Source organism: Podarcis muralis, chromosome 7, assembly GCF_964188315.1.
Source record: "Podarcis muralis chromosome 7, rPodMur119.hap1.1, whole genome shotgun sequence".
In the NCBI taxonomy this organism is placed as follows: Eukaryota; Metazoa; Chordata; class Lepidosauria; order Squamata; family Lacertidae; genus Podarcis; species Podarcis muralis.
The window spans coordinates 30,155,293-30,167,809 of NC_135661.1; the positions used below are offsets into that span (position 1 = coordinate 30,155,293).

General features: G+C 49.5%; 1 protein-coding gene across 1 annotated transcript in view; it reads right to left on the reverse strand.

The window, feature by feature from the left end:
- Positions 1-7,218, reverse strand: part of STARD8 (StAR related lipid transfer domain containing 8) — a 68,253-nt gene extending 61,035 nt beyond the window's left edge. The window contains exons 1-2 of the mRNA XM_077931481.1: positions 7,050-7,218; positions 3,110-3,143 (exon numbers count right to left, since the gene is read on the reverse strand). Coding sequence (XP_077787607.1) covers positions 3,110-3,143; positions 7,050-7,094 — 79 coding nt within the window. The 5' untranslated portion in view covers positions 7,095-7,218. The remainder of the gene's footprint in view (positions 1-3,109; positions 3,144-7,049) is intronic.
- Between the last annotated feature and the right edge of the window lie 5,299 nt (positions 7,219-12,517).

The window sequence follows — 12,517 nt, forward strand, 5'->3', positions numbered from 1 at the left end:
AACTGAGAAGCAGCAGCGCTGAGCACACCCCTGCTGGTCACAAATATTACTTCATAGAGCTCTGAGAGCAATCTGGCTCCTCTCATTTTGCAAAGTTGCCTTGCCCAGGAAGTGCCACAACTGCTGAACACCCCACGATTGTGCCAGTTTTCATCCCCTTTTCTATAGCAAATGGGGCAGCGATGGGAGTAAATTTGCTCCCTTGAAGGCACCAAAGCCATTGTTCGCTAGAGCAAACTCCTTCCAGGGCATAGCACCAGCCAGCTGTGTTCGCTTCAAGATCCTTCGCTTCTTGTTTACCCCAGAAACAATAGATGGGAAGTTTGGTTAGCGTCACCAGAGAGAAGTGAAAGGAAGGAGGCTGTAGAAGAGAGCAGCCTTTGGACCTGAATGGGAACTGCGTTAGGCAGGTCAGGAGGTCATGGCCTGCCACGGGTGAGAAAGGGCCCAAGGAGGGTGGAGAAATAGCGCCCTCTTCTGGGGAAAGCAGCCAGGTTTTCACAGCGTCATCTGCTCTGCAAAGCACCTCACCAGCACCCACCGGGGCATTGCAGATGTCCAAAGAGGGAAATGAGAAGAGGTATGGAGGCAGTTTCATGAACCCTGTTGTGTGTCACTGCTATTGAGACTTCAGCTGCGATTCCTACTTGCCACAGACAACCAGGCCAGTGGCTATTTGCAAGCTGGCTGAAATGAACTCAGACCCAAATATAGAAAGGCAACAAGGGCCTCCAGTCAACCCTTCTCTCTGACACCCCAAATTTTGGGAGCCTCGTGTAAGTGAATATACTCATGTCTGATTAAAGGTAAAGGGACCCCTGACCATTAGGTCCAGTTGTGGCCGACTCTGGGGTTGTGGTGCTCATCTCACTTTATTGGCTGAGGGAGCCAGCGTACAGCTTCCAGGTCATGTGGCCAGCATGACTAAGCCGCTTCTGGCGAACCAGAGCAGTGCACGGAAACGCCGTTTACCTTCCCGCCTGAGTGGTACCAATTTATCTACTTGCACTTTGACGTGCTTTCGAACTGCTAGGTTGGCAGGAGCAGGGACCGAGCAACGGGAGCTCACCCTGTCGTGGGGATTTGAACCGCTGACCTTCTGATCGGCAATCCTAGGCTCTGTGATTTAACCCACATCGCCACCCGCTTCCCGATGTTCTGATTAACGGACAGCAATTGTATCTTTCACCACGAAATGGCTGATTGCAGAAGAGGAAGGCTTTGAGCAGGGGAAGCAATGTAGACTCTCAGATCATCCTGCCTGTCTGTTACAACAACCTTGCAAAGCTTGCATGCAGGGAGCTTGGTGTGAAGAAATCGGTAAACTCTTTGTAACGGGAGAGGGAGAAGGGATGCTTTGAAATACTGGTTTCAAAATAAAATACTTCTTTTCTTAGGAGTTTTCAGTATGTGGATATATTTTTATTTGCTGCACTTTTCTCTCACTCACAAAACAGCAGTATTTTCAGAACTTGACATTTCAATATACATGTCATACTGCAAGGTTGAGTTCCTATGTAAGAGAAGCTATTCAGGAGTCTAAGGGTCAGGTGGAAATGAAGCATTTGCAAAAAAAATCTGTATATACTTTGGTGTAACTGGATTCCTTTCTTTCTCTACCTACATCAACAAGACACATACAACACCACCAAAATACAGAGCAACAAGTGACCACGCACCCCGCAGATGGGGAAAAATTGGGCTCCCCTCCTTGACGGTGCAATGCCACATGCCATCAGGGAAAGCACAGAATTCAGTACTGCCATGGGACTGCCAATCTATTTTAATTCAACAGGTTTCTAGTCCTTATGACATTGAAGAAAAACACCTCAGAAGCCAATGGCGACTTGACAACCGCTAGTAGTATAGCATGGACAGCCGCTAGTAGTATAGCATGGACAGCTTTCATCAAAGTCAAAAGTGCCCCATGCCTTTGGCATTTTAGCCCCCTCACCCTTTGGATTCCCTCAGGATTCCTCATCCCACCACTTTTTTATTCACCCCCCACGTGACTTTTGGGCCCTCCTCCAGGGATATTGGAAGTTAAGTAAATTGTACAGAATAATCAAACGGATGTTACAACGTGTTATTTGAGGCTGCAGTTCAGCTTTTCTTGACCCTGAATCTGGGCAGGGGCAGACTTGACTACCATGGTGCAGGCAATTCATTAATTTGTCCAATTGGAAATGGATGTATATCCCTGGATTTCTTTTAGTTTTAGTGTTTAGGTTTTTTTATTGGGTTTTATAAACAAGAATAAGGTAAAGGTAAAGGTACCCCTGCCCGTACGGGCCAGTCTTGCCAGACTCTAGGGTTGTGCGCTCATCTCACTCTATAGGCCAGGAGCCAGCGCTGTCCGTAGACACTTCCAGGTCACGTGGCCAGCGTGACAAGCTGCATCTGGCAAGCCAGCACAGCACACGGAACGCCGATAAACAAACATGGAAACGCCGTTTACCTTCCCGCTAGTAAGCGGTCCCTATTTATCTACTTGCACCCGGGGGTGCTTTCGAACTGCTAGGTTGGCAGGCGCTGGGACTGAACAACGGGAGCGCACCCCGCTGTGGGGATTCGAACCGCCGACCTTTCGATCGGCAAGCCCTAGGCGCTGAGGCTTTTACCCACAGCGCCACCCGCGCCCCCCCAATAAACAAGAATAATGTTATACAAATAAGTATACCAAATTTTCTCGTGTCGTATATCACAAAAATAGCATAATAAATGTGGAAACATATCTACAACTTACGTTTCATTATTAGTGGTCAATGTGTAAGTTCTTGGTTCATGAATTGGTTTAAACAATTAGAAAGAAGAAGAAGAAAAGGGGGAGGAATGGCAAGTGCGGGTTTTAACTCACTTGCTGGATCTGTCATTGAACTTTTAGTCATGGCTTTTAGTCAAACACAATGATTGATTGATGGATGGATGGATGGATGGATGGATGGATGGATGGATGGATGGATGGATTGATTAGGGCACTGGGGCTCACACAGCCCTGATCTGGGTTCTCTGGGATGCATAGAATTTAGTGCATTCTGCCTGTGGTATGCAACAAATGTCCCAGCAACAAATGAAAGACTGAATGAAGACAGAGGTCACTGCAACTCACCCACGTCCCTCCTCCGGTCCAGTGATGTGAAGCACTGAAAAAAATAACACATAACAATAAAGGTAAGTTATTCAACCCACACACCTCTCTCTATACATCCCATGCAATCCTTTGAAACACATGGCAGCCTTATTCTTGGAAACCTTGGCCATGGACAAAGATCCCAACCAAATTTCCAAAGCTAGTTTTACAAAGACAATTTTTTTTTACCATGATGCAGTATTCAAGGGGGCAGGGGGGCAGGGGTGACACCAGTGGCTAATGGTAGTGCCTTTGGGTAATAATAGATCCAAAACAATGGTTGGGCTATTTGTGTAGAAAGGTCAGTTAAATATATATGATGAGGAAGAGCCTCCGCCGTCTCCTTAATCAGGAGCAGTTTCATAGCGACCTTCGCTTGCCCTACTGAAAACTCAGGGCTGCAAAAGGGCCATCGAAGAACAGGGGAAATAAGCAATTGGAAGGAACCGTTTTGAAACTGGGCTACTGAACACTTTCATCACAGGCAGCTCCGAGTGCAATTAAAGTCCTGGTCTGGGTAGCTCACCAAGTTGACTCTCGTAGGTTCTCAGCTCAACAGACACAGGGTCACAGGCTCCAGACCTTTCGGAGCAGATGTTGCATGAGCCCCAGCTGGCATGGCAGTGCTGGATAGGGCAGATGGGAGTTCAAAGCATCTTGAGGTGTATATCAGGGTGGCAAAGACTTCTGTAGAAGCTGAAAGAGCCTGCTGGAGACTGGAGCAAGTCCCGTCCCCAACATGCTGTGCGTTCCACCTGGTTGGAACTCTCAAAGCTGGGCTGATATCTGAGTTTTTCCAGACCTGCCCTTGAGTCTTCTATCCCCCTTAAAAGAAAAAAAAACCTACTGATTCACAACAGCTAGAGGCCAGTGTCCCAGTGCCTCTTCCTTAAGCCCCTGAGCTTGAGACAGGAAAGAGGGTCCCCAACGGCCTGTGGGAAAGTGAAATTCATGAGAATGGGACATTCCTAAACTTCTTCTCCAAGGTCCCTTGAGACTCTAGGGAGGCCTCCTACAGAGGGTGTATGAGGAATATTAAATGCAAGTGACCTTAGTTAGGGGCAGCCTCTCCCCAGCCCAATGAGCCTTGCTCCTAGGGACTGGGTGGATTTCTCCCTCCAGCAAATGGGATAAATTTCCTGCAGACATTCCTGCCCTCTGACATCTTGTGCAACACTCCACAGCTGCCTCCTCCAACATGACGGCCCCTGGGCTCTCCCTCTTCTGTTTCTTCTGTTTCTCTCTCTTCTCCCTTAGTATGTGAGGAGGACAGGGACCCTGGCACAATATTTAACTCTTGACAAAGAGATTACATTGGCCAGGGACATGCCCAGGTGCTTAAAATATATTGGAACATGGGCCCCTGGACGAACATGTGTACAAACTGATTTATAGATTTAAATTTTGTGTTTCAGTGTTGCAATCCATCGCGGGACCTTAGGGTGAAGGGCAGGTAATTAGTAATGGCAATAAAAATACTAAAAAAAATTGTCCAGTAGCACCTTAGAGACCAACTAAGTTTGTTCTGGGTATAAGCTTTCGTGTGCATGCACACTTCTTCAGATAAAAATACTAGAGGGACTTGCAGCAAGCGGGTGTGCCTAGGATTGCAGCCTGAGCTGATCGCGTCCAGCAGGTGAATCTTTACATTGGGGACAGGGCACTTGCATTTCACGCACAGAAGCAGGGCCTCTGCTATCCTTAAGCCAGCTAAGCAGCTGCCTAGGGTGCGGACCACTTTGAGGGGCACAGCTTTATACAGATTATTTTTTGTTATATCTTGTGAATTTCTGATTTGTTTTTATTTATATTTTGAACAATTTTATCATTTCTACAAGACTCCTGTTTTTGAAAATCAAAGTAAGAAATATTTTTTTTAGGGGGGTGCGAAAGTAGTTAGCCTTGCCTACCACACAAAATAGCCTTGCCAAAGGGGAAAAATAGCTCTGTACCAGCACTGCACAGGATAATAGAATTTGGAGAATTGGAGAAGAGTCACGAGGGTCATCTAGTCCAACCCCTGCATTGCAGGAATATTTTGGCCAATGTGGGGCTCAAACCCATGATCCTGAGATTAAGAGTCTCGTGCTGAGCTCCCAACTGAGCTATCCCAGGAAATAGGACAACTTGCCTACCTTGGAACTAGCAGCTCAGTCTCGTTGTGGGGATCCACCACAGCAACTGAGTAACAACTGTGCAATTTGTGGGTATTCTGGGTTTTCTTTTTAAAGAAGCCGCTGGAATGGCCTTGTGCAAGCAAATAACTGTTGGCTTTGGAGGCTCTTTGTGGCAAAGCCCCCGAACAGCCTCTTGATCCCTAACCAGTTGCATGCTGCAGCTCTGGCTGACCTCTGAATCCCCCCCTTTGCAAGGAAGCAGGGGTGTGTGTGTGTGTGTGTGTGTGTGTGCAGTGGCGTAGCGTGGGGGGTGCAGGGGGGGCTGGCCGCACCGGGCGCAACATCTGGGGGTTAGGGTTAGGGGGCGCAAATCCATGGGTTAGGGGGCGCAAATTACTTGCCTTGCCCCGGGTGCTGACAACCCACGCTACGCCACTGTGTGTGTGTGTCTTATCAGCATACATTCATAGGAACTCAGTCCATGCAAAACTAAAGCTCAGTGTATGAGCACAGCATGCGGGACTCAGTTCAAGCCAAAACCCTGGGGGCACCCACTGCAGATAGCCTCTCCTGCCCCCTGCAACTGTAACCCACAGTCTCATGCAGTCAAGCTACACCTATTTTCTCCGCCTCCTCCAAAAAATAACATCTATTGTCTTTATTTTGTCCCTGTTTTATCTGTTGGACAGATTTGGGGTGCAGGCTTCTTCCTTCCCCCAAACAATAACACAGATCATTTGCAACCTGTGCATTGATGATTGAAGGTTTCTCTGCTGGATACTAGGCATTCAGTCTCATATGCTGCTGTTGCCAGCAGGCTTAGCCCTCAGACAGCAGACATTGCCCAATGCATCCGAGCTAAAGTTTTCCCTTGGGGACCCTCCACTGTGGGTGGGGAGGGCGCAGCGCTCTGCACGCACTCAGAGGCGTGCTGCCACCACCAGCCACCTTCCTCCTGCTGCTGCTGCGAGGTGGAGGCTTTACACAGCCTTCGGCCATGCCGGACACCCTGCGTAGGGGCCAGTCGGGGCTGGGCGAGGGAGTGGGGCTAGCACATGGGGCAGCCCCTGGGGCCCTTTCAGGAAATGGCAATGTGATGGGGGACGCACTCAGAGGGCCACGCTGAGATCACTTGCTTGCTCGGGCTGGAGCTTAAAAGTGGGGAATCATTAAACTGTGGAATTCTCTGCCAAATAATTTTAAGTCAATGAAAGCACATGGGATTGCTTTCCTTACTTAGTTTGGATCATCTTAATGCAAACTTTTACAAGTTGTTTGTATCATTGAAAGCTCTGTCATTGTGTTTTTCTTTTGAGACAAAATATGTTACTACATGAGTTGTTTTTATCTAAACTAAAAACCTCAGTATTCAGGTTAAATTGCCGTGTTGGCACTTTGCGATAAATAAGTGGGTTTTGGGTTTCAGTTTGGGCATTCCATCTATAAAAGGTTTGCCATCACTGCCTTAGCCAAAGGCCACCCAAAGGCATCATATATATGCTGCTTAATTCCGGCAACCGTAGTTTGAGATGTTTCAATTTGCAGCATTTGAGAATCTTAAAACTTGATGGGTGTTGTTGTTGTTGCTGCTGCTGCTCTGTCAAATACCTTTTTTAAAAGGTAACTTAGCTGCCACAGGCTGGTTCCCTGCCTAACATGCAACAACAGGAGCCAGGCACAGCGGGGCAATCTGCTGCGGAAGAAATTGAACCAAAGAGGAGACCTTGGCAATCGAAAGTGTCGCGGCAGCTGTCACCCGTGGCGAAAGCCTCAGAGAGGTTTTGAAGGGGGAGCTCCCTTACCTTCGGCCTCTTGAAGCAAGCCCAGAAGAAATCCAGCCACGGCATGATGGGGGCGCTCCGGGACCGGGCGGAGGGTCAGCAGCTAGGAGCCAGGGGTCTCTCTCTGGCCCCAGGGGAGAGCTGTCCCCATCAGATCCAGGAATGCCAGCCAGCCCTTCTGTCTGTCTGCCTGGAGCAGCTGCGGCAGGAGTTGGGAAACAGGCAGGGAGGCGTTCCCTGCAATTCAAACCCAGCTGCACCGTTATTCCGTTGGCTGGAAAAAGGCCTGGGATGCCAATTGAAATTCCCCAAACATTACAGGAGGGTTTTTTTTTAAAAAAAGGCTTTCCTTCCTCTCTCTTTAAATGCACCAGTCCGGCTGCTGTGAAGCAGGGAAGGGAGAAGAATAGAGGAGTCAAGAGGCAGCTGCGTGCATGCCAAGCATCTGAAATCGAAGCCTGCATACCAGAGCGAGCGACGCATCCAAACCCAGAGTTGTGGACCTCTGAACACGTGCAGACAGCTCCCAGGCCACTGGCCCGTGCGAGGACGCAGTTGTTGTTGTGTTTCATGTAGCTGGAGGAAGGGGACGAGGGAATGAGGGGGCGTTTCATAAAACTGCAGACTTGTAGAGTTGGAAGGGACCTCTGAGGGTCATCTAATCCAGCCCCCCCCCCCCGCAAAGCAAGAATCGCAGCCGAAGAGCCTCTGGTATCCAGGAAGCTGCTCACTCATCCAGTAAAGCATTTTCTTTTTCTGCTTGTGACTGGGCATGCTCTGCTTCAGACACCATGATGTCTCTCAGCATAGCCTACTTCGCAGGGTTGCTGTGAGGCTAAAAACGGGAGGGAGCAGATCTTATGAACCAAGAGAAGTTGCGTCTCCTGAATGGAGCAGTGATCAAAATACTTTACCACCCACTCCTCTTCCATGTGTGAAAGAAAAGTGTGCCCCCATCGTCCTCCTGACTGGCTCACACTCCAGGATTAGTCCTGTATTTAAGGGACAACTTCCACACTCTGGAAATGCTAAACATAGAATTTGCAAAGACATTTGGATCATACAGATCATTCCTGCTAGAGCAGTTCAAAGAAACCGCGGCCTTAGTTCAATTGTAAAAATATAAAAAAAGAGGTTTTTCCTTTTCCACACCATCAGAAGCAGGCTCTGGTCACTGGGCTGCATCTGTTGGGGCAAATGATATTTCAATGGGAGCATTTAAATTACAGTGGTACCTCGGGTTACATACACTTCAGGTTACATACGCTTCAGGTTACAGACTCCACTAACCCAGAAATACAGTGGTACCTCAGGTTAAGTACTTAATTCGTTCCGGAGGTCCGTACTTAACCTGAAACTGTTCTTAACCTGAAGCACCACTTTAGCTAATGGGACCTCCTGCTGCTGCCGCGCCACCAGAGCCCAATTTCTGTTCTCATCCTGAAGCAAAGTTCTTAACCTGAAGCACTATTTCTGGGTTAGCGGAGTCTGTAACCTGAAGCATATGTAACCTAAAGCGTATGTAACCTGAGGTACCACTGTAGTACCTCGGGTTAAGAACTTTGCTTCAGGATGAGAACAGAAATCGTGTTCCGGCGGCGTGGCAACAGCGGGAGGCCCCATTAGCTAAAGTGGTGCTGCAGGTTAAGAACAGTTTCAGGTTAAGAACGGACCTCTGGAACGAATTAAGTACTTAACCCGAGGTACCACTGTATTGTTTCTAACTAGTTACCCTGTATTCTATAACTGGTGTTTTTAAATGCTGTAAGCTACCTTGAATCGCAGCTTGGGGAGAAGGTGGGCTAGAAACATATTAAAGGGTGCAATACGTCCTACACAGAAGCACCGGCTCTATGCCAGCAATCTGGTTAGTGCCAAGCAGTGGCGTAGCGTGGGGGGTGCAGGGGGGGCCGGCCGCACCGGGCGCAACATCTGGGGTTAGGGCAAATCCACAGGTTAGGGGGCGCAAATCCACGGGTTAGGGGGCGCAAATCCACGGGTTAGGGGGCGCAAATTACTTGCCTTGCCCCGGGTGCTGACAACCCACGCTACGCCACTGGTGCCAAGGGTCCTTTTGCACTTGGCTGATGGGACTGAGCAATTAAGTTCCTCAGGAGGCAGGTGGGGGCCCTCCCTCCTCTGCCCCACAGCTCTGCTGTTCACTGGAGTCAGGGTGGGGAGCAATAGGTGAGGGGGCTTCCGCCAGCAAGTTATTCCTACCTCCTTCCTGGCCTGCAGTGAACTGTGGCTGGGTACCCCCCCCAAACATCCGCAGTGCCTGGAAGGAGCCCCTGACAGATGCACTGTCAAGGTGGAGAAATGCCGGAAAATACAGTGGTACCTTGGGTTACATACGCTTCAGGTTACAGACTTTGCTAACCCAGAAATAGTGCTTCAGGTTAAGAACTTTGCTTCAGGATGAGAACAGAAATCGTGCTCCCGGCGGTGCAGCAGCAGCAAGAGGCCCCATTAGCTAAAGTGGTGCTTCAGGTTAAGAACAGTTTCAGGTTAAGAACGGACCTCCGGAACGAATTAAGTACTTAACCCGAGGTACCACTGTACATTTAAGCATTGCAAGGGCTGGGCTGGATGACCACTTGGGGACCCTTTCCAACTCTAGCATTCTGTGATTCTACGCATGTGCCAACCTGAGCTCCAGCCCAAGGGGGGTTTTATGCCACAGTGAATTCTGCAAGGCTTGACAGCCACACCGTGTGGCTCTTGGCAGCACCAGCCTAACTCCCTCTGCATCGCTCCATGTCTGCTAGCCAAAAAAGAAGGGAGGGGGGCAAATACTATAGAAGGGTGAACACTGAGGCTCCCCAAGGCGCCCTGTAAGCAGCCATTTGGTGTGCAGCAAATTTCCACTTTCTCCTTCCTTGGCACGGACGTTTCCCAGAGGTCTGGCAGAAAGAGAGAGAGAGAGAGAGAGAGAGAGAGAGAGAGAAAGGCAACTTGTGGCAAAGACATCCAGGCTTATTAGCATAGAGGGAACAGAAAACCTTTTATTTCCCGCCTGCTGAAGGAGGCCCAGGAAGAAGAAAAGCTGGGAGAGGACTGGAGGGAGAGGAGAACAAGCAAAGGCTGTCTGTCTCCCCCCTCCCTGCCTGCCCTGCCCACTTGAAATGCCAGGCACAGGGTGGCAGCAGCAGCGTTGGGGAAGGGGAACAGTAGTTCAGAGGCAGAAGGGCCTTGACCCCTTCCCTGCTGGACCTTCCAGCAGAACAAAGCCCTTGGTCCGTTTTTGCTTCTGGCCAAGGCAGGAGCAGTGCCAGGGCCCAAGTGAGGGAGGGGCACGCGGCACCAGAATTTGCTGGCAAACATTTCCATTGCTACGTTTATTCTAAGCCACGTTGGCTCCCCCCAGACCTCTCTAGACTCAGATTCCCAGCATCCAGTGGGGGCTGGTGGACCTGGCGGGATACCTGCGCAGAGCCTAGGAGGTTACGTGGGCATGGCCTAGGAGGTGGCTCCTTCTGAGGTGCCCACCCTTTTTGCTTGCAAATAAACGGCAGACACTTAAGCAGTCCAGTTGTGCAAATGCTTAGCACCTAAACTGTCCAGCCTCAGTTTGGAAGGGGTCCATGCTGCCAAACTTCCTTCTCTGCCACCACATTAAAAACCACCATAATTAAACTAAGAAGTAGTTCTGGAACGCATTGTGAAATGTAGAACAATGGCCTATAAATGTGCAACTGAAAGACGCTTTGAGAACACCCAAAGAATGACTTACCAACAATTTGAAGACAACAGTGTGTGGACGCTGGCAAAAAAAACAATGTGCAGAAGGCAGCGAACACACCTTATGGCCGTGTGTGGACACCCCGCTCACAAGGAGAAGCTCTTTGCACCTCTCCTCTGCCCAGGAGGGGAACGAGGGCAGAGCCCCATCTTGGTGCTCAGTGAAATGTGGTTGTGTTCAAGGAGGTTGGACGCAGGAATGGAGTTGAGGAAGCAGGGGCTGAACAGGCAGAGAAATAGTCTTGCATTGTATTGCAGGTTATGGAGGGGAGATTTTCTGAGGCCTTTTGTGGGTGCCATAGGGGATACAGTGGTACCTTGGGTTAAGTACTTAATTTGTTCCGGAGGTACAATTTCTGGGTTAGCGGAGTCTGTAACCTGAAGCGTAGGTAACCTGAAGTGTATGTAACCCGAGATACCACTGTACTGGTATTGGAGTCAGATTCAAATATTTGCTCACCCATGAATTCTCTGGCCACGCTCCTTCTGACACCCCCAAGACTGATACCTGTACATTACTCTGCACCCTGAGTCATGTGGCAGAAGGCATGGAGAGTATAGCTTTATCACTAGCTCTAGAGTTTGCCTGGCTTGCTTTTGGTCTCACATCGTTCTTCCTTCCATAATCTGCTTGGTTTCCCTGATGCAAAACTACCTGATGTTGTCTGAGGAGGGTTACATAACTGCCACCCACAACCTGCAATCCAAGTCAGACGTTGGCTGAGGCACGGGGCGGATGCCCTGTGGACGGCCAGGTCTCCTGGGAGGAAGAGGAGGAGCCCCTGGTGAGGTTGACCGCTTGCCCCCAAGGCCCTCACAGCTTCTGCAAGTGGAAACCAAACGCTGCAAAACAGAAGGACACAGACACACGCATACACGCTTACCGAGCTAGTTAAAAATAAACGGAAAAATTATTTCTGCACCACATGCCAGCTCCTGAGATAGAGAGCGAGGCTCCTTACTGAACCGGAAGCTGGAAATGGCATCGAGCCCTGAGATTCCATCCTCGGGGCTACAGCTGCCTCAAACTCGCTTGGCACTGATCTCTGGGGCAGACAGCAGGAGTGGCAGAGACTCTGCGCGGGTGGCTCAATGTGTACAAGAGACACCACGTATACGGGAGGAACAGTGGAACAGTTGAGGGTTAAGAAGAAACATAGTTGCTGGAGAGAATTAATATATTCAAATGAATAAATGCTAGTTGAGATGCCTTTTTTGGGGTGGCGGGGGCGAATAAATAGTTCTTGATGGCCTCACATTTTTGTGCAGAGGCTCCCCTTGTAGCTCAGGGGCAAGCAGGCGTCTTCCTGCCATCAGGACTTTGTTGTAATGCAGTAACAGCCACAACGGAAGAAGACCCTGTACATCACTAGTCACTGCACAACACATGGGAGATGGCACTGCCAGATCTCTGCAGGACTTGACTCTTTGCACCTTTTTGCAGGATCTGGACTCAGGCCTTGAAGGCTGAGGGGTGGGGTGGCCCTCAGGGGAGAGATTTAGTTTTATAGTCTTTCACCCATCAGGGCCTAGGGGAGTGGTTTTTGTGGATCAAAGGCTTCTATTTCCCCCTTTTCTAGGGAGGCAGCATTGCTATATGAGTTCTCTTTCCAAAGCCCAACCTTCGCAGAAGAGAAGGAAACGCTCTGCTTCACAGAGGGTAGTGCTTTTACGGAGCAACACAGAGGGGAGAGGGGGCAGAAGGCAAGGGAAACAAGAACTGGGGTGTGTCTCCCATTCCCATTCTC